Source organism: Barbus barbus (assembly GCF_936440315.1).
Source record: "Barbus barbus genome assembly, chromosome: 3".
Lineage (NCBI taxonomy): Eukaryota > Metazoa > Chordata > Actinopteri > Cypriniformes > Cyprinidae > Barbus > Barbus barbus.
This window is the reverse complement of record NC_136731.1, coordinates 29,788,673-29,797,091: the sequence shown is the minus strand read 5'-3', so window position 1 is coordinate 29,797,091 and position 8,419 is coordinate 29,788,673. Positions and strand designations below refer to the sequence as shown.

The 8,419-nt window shown below is 36.2% G+C and overlaps 2 protein-coding genes across 5 annotated transcripts in view; both read left to right on the top strand.

Annotated features, from left to right (window-relative positions):
• Positions 1 to 211: 211 nt before the first annotated feature.
• Positions 212 to 5,810, top strand: LOC306859434 (uncharacterized protein). Of its 2 annotated transcripts, XM_079400452.1 has the most exons (5): positions 212 to 355; positions 1,568 to 1,876; positions 2,544 to 2,686; positions 3,505 to 3,612; positions 4,167 to 5,809. In XM_079400452.1, the coding sequence occupies exons 1-4, from the start codon at positions 286 to 288 to the stop codon at positions 3,592 to 3,594; spliced, it is 612 nt and encodes a 203-aa protein (XP_079256578.1). In that variant the 5' UTR covers positions 212 to 285; the 3' UTR covers positions 3,595 to 3,612; positions 4,167 to 5,809. The 2 variants fall into 2 exon arrangements, with proteins under 2 accessions (XP_079256578.1, XP_079256577.1); XM_079400451.1 differs by having other exon boundaries at positions 3,505 to 5,810.
• A 454-nt stretch (positions 5,811 to 6,264) lies between these two features.
• LOC306856851 (septin-9-like) overlaps positions 6,265 to 8,419 on the top strand; it is a 79,002-nt gene continuing 76,847 nt past the window's right edge. The window contains exons 1-2 of one of the 3 annotated variants that reach the window (XM_079396356.1): positions 6,774 to 6,905; positions 8,131 to 8,231. Coding sequence is in view for 1 of the 3 variants with exons in the window: in XM_079396352.1 (XP_079252478.1) it covers positions 6,881 to 6,905 (25 nt within the window). In the remaining 2 variants the exon portion in view is untranslated. Of the gene's footprint in view, positions 6,305 to 6,618; positions 6,906 to 8,130; positions 8,232 to 8,419 lie in introns of those variants that run through there. The other 2 variants (XM_079396355.1, XM_079396352.1) reach the window with 2 other exon arrangements.

Below are 8,419 nucleotides of genomic sequence, written 5' to 3'. Positions count from 1 at the left end.
CTGTTTGTATCTCTGGTACCTTCACTTCAAATGATAAATTAAATGAATGGAAAAACAAATCTATTAAAAAGAGCAACTTTTGGAAATGTTTTTTTTAAAGTATTGGTGTGACTTCACTCATTTGAGGTTTGCTGACTGAGAGCTCAGTGATATCAGAAGTTGTGGGCTGGATTTCATATTTATATATATACACACACACACACACTTGTGCAGTGCAGAAAGAAGTTGTTTTATTTCCTGTGTTAGACAGAGAACACTGACTAAGATACACTGAAGGCAATAACAATGATGTCTCTGCAAATCATCTTCTTGTTGTTGGTTGTTCTTTGTCTCAGCAACTTTGTTGCAAGTGCAGGTTAGTGCTTTGTGTTTTTACTGTTATACATTTTGGTAATTTGTGTGTTACAAAGCATTGCAGCAGTGTTTGCATTAGTTTAGGTTTGACCTATTTTCAGTCACTTCACAGCCAGGGTTATATATGTGAAGTGGAAATAATCTTTAGACAGTGATACATGAATTTTTGTTATTTCAAATTCAAATTCAAATTCAAATTTTATTTGTCACATACATATACATACGTAGTACGACATGTAGTGAAATATATTGTACGACTGTCCAACAAATTGTCCAACAAAATTAGAAAAACCTCAAGTTTACAAAAATACAAATAGAAAAAGTACAGTAAACATATATACAGAATAAACTAGCAATAAAATAAAATAACAAATAGATATGAGAATAAAAAATAGAATATGATTCTATATAGATTCTATAAAAAGTAAAGTGTATGTCAGTGATAAAGTGTCCGTGTGCTGTGCAGTGCAGTAAAGTGTATAAGTGAGTAAAAGGATACTAAAGACAAAGACAAATGGCATGTAAGTCCCACTCATTTATCCTTTCGTAACCTTCTACAAATTAGTGCAGATTGTACTTGAAAAATGTGCAAAGTGGAAGTGTGGGGTGATGTGATTAGAGTGGAGAGTGGTATTTGTATTTGTATTTGTGAGTGCATCTAAAATGCCTCGTGATGGTTAAAAACTTTACTCACCCCCATGTCATTCCAAACCTCCTTCTGTGAAACATAAAAAAGATATTATGAGAAATGTGTTTTTTCCCCCATTTTGGACAACAGAAGTGAATAATCACCAAAAATGTTTGGTCACCAACATTCTTCAAAATTTCATATTTTATGTTGCACAGAAGAAAGTCAGGTTTGAAACGATGTGAGGGTACAATGACAGAATTTGAATTTTTGGGTGACCTAGCCCTTTAAGGTATAAAAACATGTAAACTATCAATGTCAAAGGTAGTTACAACGTAGCACTTATCTGATATGTAGAAATAAGCAAAATGACTCATAATGCTAAGAAAACACTTGACTTAATGCAGGAATACTCATCATCTACACACTGTCCAGGTGTTGGTTTTGATTTCTGAACTATAGTGCCAGGAACACTTGATTCTTCAATGTTTTATCTCTAAACCTTTTATATCAAACTTAACATCTTAACTTCTGTTTGATTGGATGCTGTGATCTGATCAAGGCTGTTTCTTTAATCGTTTTTAGATGAGATCAAATATAGAGGTGACAATTTCACCATTAAGTGTCCTGCACCTCAGAAAGACGCCCTGGGTGTATATCTGTACAGCAGACGTGAGATCAGCCGACAAGTCTTCTACTACTTTTTCATAAATAATAAATTAACTGTCCATAAAGACTTTGATGAACGTGTTAAAGTCGAATCTGACAACAAGATCCTGACAATAGACATCATTAACCTAAAACTGACAGACACTGGGGCTTACTGGTGCACATGCAATACTGCGTTTGGGATATGTACAATGGATGAGTCCGGTGCTTTTCTTTTGGTGCACGGTGAGTGGAAATTAATGTTTTGTTTATTGAAGTAATTTTCAGTATTTAATTACAGACCATTTAGAATTTACCATAGCTGTATTGATAAGTATGATTTAAGACATAGCCTACAGTACATTACCATTCAAACATTTGGGTTATTTTTGTATGTATGCTTGTGTGTATGCTTTTGTATGTATATTTGAAATAAATTTATGCTTTTATTCAGCAAGGATTCAAAAGTATTAATAAAGATGTTAAAATAAAATATACATTTCAAATAAATGCTGTTCTTTGGAACTTTTAATAATTATCATGGTTTTCACTAAAATATGAAGTAGCACAACCTTTTTCAAGATTGATAATGATAAGGAATGTTTTGTGAGCAGCAAATTAGTATATTTGAATGATTTCTGAAGGATCATGTGACACTGAAGACTGGAATAATGATTCTGAAAATTCAGCTTTGCATCACAGGAATAAAAATAAATAAATTAAATAAATAATAAAATATATTCAAACATGGTCTTGATAGAAAACCAATATTATTTCAATTAAGGTAAAGTTAGTGAGAATCTACAAAAATAATAAATAATGCATAGTTATATTGTTGTAGTTTTGAAGCTGGTGATGCTGCTTTGGCTGAGTACTTTGGCTGTACTGAAGTTATATGTACTTCAATTTGCAGAGCCACTGATCAGTCTGGCTCCTTCCACAAGTAATCCAGAATCGGGTGGCATGAAAGACTTACTGATACCAGTGGGGGCTCTCACAATTGGCAGTGTGCTCTTACTCTTACTCCTTGTGTTTGGAGTGTGGCTAGTGCCCAAGGTGAATGTCATACACCTAAAACTTGTTGCATGTCTGTACATCCGAAGATTATCATGAACTTTGCAAATGCATCACACATATGCAACTTGAACCCCTTTCACACAGAGATTCCGGAAAATACACGGGTAATGTGTTCCGGCAATTATTCCCGGGTCGTTAGATTTGCTGCATTCACACTGCCAGTGATTTTCCGGAATCTGTGCGCGCGTTCACACACAACCCGTAAATGTTCCGGAATGACACGTGACGTCATCATGTGACGTATATAATGCGCCGCGCACCATTTCACTAAACTGGCGAACGAAAAACAAGAAAAAAAAAAAACTAAATTGGCCAACGATTTCAGCTTCAGCGCGGATAGTGAGGGGCTTCGATCGCTGCTTCATTCCAGTTTACACATTTTTCGTTGTGTGAATGTTGATCTGCCTTCAAAACACCTGGTGAAAGAGTCGCATGATAACGCGCGTCATCAGCCTTTACGGCATTTACCCGGCTTTTGTTCACACAGCGCTCGTTCCGGGACTGAACCCGCAATGTTACTAGGTCCCGGAAACAATCCCGGGTCGTGGTTGCGTTCACTCAGAAGGCACTCTGGCAATTTTCCGGCAATGTTCCGGGACTAACGTGCAGTGTGAAAGGGGCTTTGGAAAGTGCAGATTTCAAATTTGTCTGTTGCTGTATTTTGTTTACCTCCAGCCATATGTTTACACACTTAGTGTCTATGACCCATACTTTTGTATTATATATCAAAGAGTAATTTTCCAGAAAATGTGTTTAAAGGTTAATAAAAGCGGAATTATTCCTCTCTTTTGTTCCAGATGAGGAAACTGAGCAGAAGAAGTGAAGAAGAGGAGAAAAAGTGTAACAATGAAGTGTACGAGATCATGACTGTTCACCAAAGGATATAGTGTATATGAGACATTCACGTAAATATCCTATACTGGGTCCAATAGGTGTTTTTTTTTTTTTTGCCAAGCTACTGGAAAAACCACACAAGTTATATATGTGTGTGTGTGTGTGTGTATATATATATATATATACATATATACTGTACACACACACACATATATATATATATATAAACAAAATGTTTTAATACTGTTTTGCATGTTGCTTTGTTGTTTTGACTTCTGCTGCCAGCTCGTTTCCAATAATAGGCCTACATAATGTTAAACAAGACTTCAATTTAAACCTTAAAATAAATAACATTTGAAATCATTTAACCTTTACTTGTAATGTAATGTTTACTCAGTTTGCCATGAGCCACAAAAAGCGTTTTTTTCAGACATGCTGCGACTGACAATAAAACTATTAAAAACACCAAAACCGCAACATAATTACGAAATTAAACTATTGTATTCGTGCGCTGTGATCCAGATCTTCAGAATCCATACGACCGCGAGGAACAAACCCAAATCCAAGCCTTTATTCTGCCATCTTCATCTCCATCCCAAGTAGCGAGTCCAGCAACCGTTAACAGAAAAGCCCGCGCTGACTGACACGCTAGTTACAAATTCAAATGTTGAGTTTCAAACGACAGGTTTTACTGCAGGATAATCGAACGCTCATTGGCTCTCGCCTGCATTCGTCACAGATTGCTACATGCAATGTTTCTGGTGAGGTGCTTTGAATGATGCAAGCACGCGCGCGCGCCTTCACGAGTTCATTCATTGAAAGCGAGTCAGCCAGAGGATCAGAAAATAATCTGGATAACATTTTCAGCGATTAACAACATCAATTCTGCTCTACACCTCACACAAACCGGCTGTATTCCGCCAGAGAAGACTGCGGTTGCAACGCATGGTCATTTGGATTACTTTTGGTAGTGCTTTTGACATGTTTGCAATTAATAAATGATTGTAATTGTATTTTTCTGCCTGTCATTTTTTTCTTATACTGTACATATATAGCTATGTTTAGGTTTAGATGTAGGAGTGGGATTAGCGACTATAAAAACATTTCTAATACTATATTGTTAATAAAATTATTTCCCTGTATATTTCGGTCAATTGCGTTTTATATCATTTTATATTTGCTATAAAATGGGTAGGTTAAGGGGTCTAAAAATCTAAATCGCTTATTGATAAAATGATAAAAATGCATTGATACGAATATCTTGATGATATAAAAGATACGTTTTACGTTTTTTAGCTAAAAATAGCCTACGTATCGATTTGTACTTTATAAACGTTGAAATACGTCTAAATTGTACGTTTTGGTATCAATAAAAACGTACAAAAAATGTACGTTTTGTGCTTGTAAATGTTACTTATTAATACCTAGGCTACGTATAAACATGAGACCAGGCTGATTTATCTTAGCTTTGCATGATTGTTCAAATCCTTTAGCATTAATGAGCGATTCAGTTTTGGCTGTAGTTACTATACATTGATTCTCTCTTATTTTAGCTGTGTTGTCTATGCATTTGTGTATTACATTTTTAATGAATGAATTTGTGTATGTTCTACATATTGTGTAATATAATCCACTGTGGATGTTGCCCTTAAACAGCTTGTGTACATTTTTTGATGACTTCAATGTATAGCTTCAGTAATATACATTTGTACATACATAATATAAATGTGTTGCTTTACAAGAATAATGGCAAATGTATGACAGACAACAGAAAAACAGGATTTGAAAATGTCACCTTGGTTTCAGGCTGTGCTTTTATTTGTCTTGGCTTCTTAATCTGTATTGGGGGCTTGCACAATCTGCTTCGCTGAGAAAAAGCTGCAGACTTCCTCCTGTGGTGAAACACATTTGTGTCAAGACCCTGTGGAGGAAACTTGGCCCTTCTTCAGAGAATCTCACCTTTACTCTCACTTTAGTCCACCAACATGTGCACCTTTTTCAGAGGGCTTTATTTAGATATGAGTAGCGTTTGAAACCTCAAAGTGATAAACACTGCATTTGGGGAAAAACATCTGTGATACTTTTACCAGAAACAAGAGGATGTGTGAGAAAATGTGTGGGTTTTTAAAATGTTTGTCAGAATTAGTCCTAACTACATTTAGTGTAGCATTGTACCTGGGAAATGTCATGCAGTTGTGTCATGAAGTATTTTCTGGAAAACAAAAATAAATCACACATTTGCTGTAATGTTTACTTACAGTGACTGGAAATGTGTAACCAGTGAAAGGTTTTGGTTTTAACAGCACAGGAAACAAGTTCTGGTGTGATGTGTATTGCAATTTCTCAAACCATAGTGACATTTCACACAAGTTCCAAAACATTTTTCAAAACCTTAAACACAAATTTACAGCAAGTGCTTTTTTTAAGCCCTATAGAAAAACCCACTGTGGCATCACAGCTTGACTGGTTCTCACCAGGCGAACACTCATGAGAACATCAGTAGGTTTTGGGAAGTTTCTCAACGTTCCTAGAGTCGCCTCATGCAGTAGCCCCTCACTGCAGAACAAAGATACAGGGGGCGGGGTTGGATCCACATCTAGGGGGTGGAGATGGGTGGGTTCAGGGATCAGGGGGTGGAGACAGGTAGGTTTAGGTATATGTAAGGTGGGAGGAGTTGGATCTGGATCCAACCTCACCCCCTGGATCTTGTGTTCTGCAGTGAGGACCATCTTGCCTCATGGGCCTCTCATGGGTTGTTACTCGGTAAGATTGATTGAAAACTCTTATAAAGTCCTTCAAACAAAAATATCAATGTTTTAAAATCTTAAAAATGTATACAATTTATTAATATTTGATCGCCATATTTGATATTTGTATATTAGATTTTTGCTGTTTCATAAATTGTTTATTGGTTTTATAATTTTGCTTTTTTAACTGTATAACAATTATGTGGAAAAAAACAAATGTGGATCTTTAACTCTTAATGTAAAATATAAAATGTCCTTTTACTTACTAATTTCGCCAAAAATTTACAATTTATGTCCATGTTATTTGTCTGCTACTCTTCCAGTTCGAGCGTCAAACATTCAGGTAGTTTTGTCTCTATCCAAAAGGCGGAGTTATCCACAGGTGTGTGGACAGGTAAAGCTGAAGGTGTATGTGAGTTTAGTTGGTATAGCATAAGGACGATTTAAATACATAGATTTTGATCGTGGTACATGTGCTTTGCGGAGAGCCAGAGAGAGATTCTACGCAGCGATCGATCATATTTCAGATGTTGCAATCTCAGATACTTACCTAATAGACTAAAGTCTACATTCTCAGGATAAAAAGGACCCTATGAACATGAAGAAAACATATTCCGGTGAGTACAGGACCACCGAAAGTTTCATGTCAACAACTGACGTGAAATTTGCTCTTATAAAATAGCAGTAGCCTAAACTTGGATCTTATCATTATGCAAAAGTGAAAGTAAACTTGAAAAGTTAGACTGATAACGACTTCCCAAAATTTCAAATAGCTAAGATGAGAATCTGCTATAGTTTGCCTTGTGTGCATTTTCCATCAGGGTGCGTTAGATAGCCTTACTGACTTCTTTAGATAAACATGTCCAATACTTTCTGACAACCTTCAGGGTCTTGCACAGTTATTTAACCGATGGATTCTTTTCTTAAGAATGCCTTAATTTTAGCATTTTGTGAATTATAACACGACTTTCAGGGAGTTCAACTATACATTCTATAAAAGAACGTTCGCTTTTTAAACCTTTTTTTTTTTTTTTGCTCGCGCGGGATTTGTTGTCTCGTCTGCGCCAAATGCTAGTAATCTAAGAAATGTATATACATATATATGTAAATGTAAATCTATTATAAGTTTAGGCTATGTTTTGTCATGGTTTATCAACACGAACCGCCCAAACTGACCGCAGTGGCGAAGCATCATGCTGTTGTTATGGCTAGTTCCTCTGGCAAACGGTGTTCGTTAGCGTCTTTTTGGGGGGTATGTTTTGGTCCATTTTGGAAATTTAAAATAGGCTATGCTCACTGACTAAACTTGTAGGCTACCCTAATGTAATCATTTACAGAAACGTTTGACACCCCACCCCTCCCCAATTTTAAAAAAAGAAAGCATAAGATATTGTCTGACACCACCAAATCCACCATATTTTTCACCTTTTTAAATGTATTTATATATTAGCATTGTGATAATTATAATATTTTTTGTAATAATTGTAATAATTACTTTTCCTGAACTTGAATACAACGTATGTTTGGGAAGTCACTTTTGGTGAGACCCTAGAAGAAAATGTAGTACATTAATTTCTTGTCCCCACAACGTTACCCACACTATTTCCTCTTCGTTGTGCAATGGAGCCTGCGGCGCTACATAGAGCACCTCCATTGAGAACAGCCGCATGTTTCTTCCCTATAATCTGGACGCATAAGCCGAACTCTCTGTGTACACAATGATTTGGCAGGAATGTAATGTTTCCTCAGGCCTGCCAAAGTCATTGTCACAGCACACCCAACTCCTAGCACACACATGTTGGATCATGTAATCAGTCCTTTTTCTCTTTCCTTCTCTGGCAGCACACAGCGTATGTGATCTCATTCAGAGAATATCCCTCAAGTACAACCTTGGCCTCCACTGCGAGAACAATGATGCTTAAAGGGATAGTTCACCCAAAAATGTAAATTCTGTTATCATTTACTCAGCGTCATGTCATTCCAAACCTGCATGACTTACGTAGATATTTTATCAACTGCTTTTGCCCATAGAAGGAAATTTAATGATGTTGAAACAAAAAAACACAGTGACATACTTCAAAATCTTATTTGTTTTGCAGAAGAAAGGCATACAGATCCAGAATGACATGAT

What these genes read in the sequence shown, in the direction of transcription:
- LOC306859434 (XM_079400451.1), top strand. Translation starts at nt 286, where the DNA reads ATGATGTCTCTGCAAATCATCTTCTTGTTGTTGGTTGTTCTTTGTCTC. An exon ending in TGCTTTTCTTTTGGTGCACG is followed by an intron (nt 1,877 to 2,543) that starts GTGAGTGGAAAT and finishes TTCAATTTGCAG; the next exon opens with AGCCACTGATCAGTCTGGCT. An exon ending in GAGTGTGGCTAGTGCCCAAG is followed by an intron (nt 2,687 to 3,504) that starts GTGAATGTCATA and finishes CTTTTGTTCCAG; the next exon opens with ATGAGGAAACTGAGCAGAAG.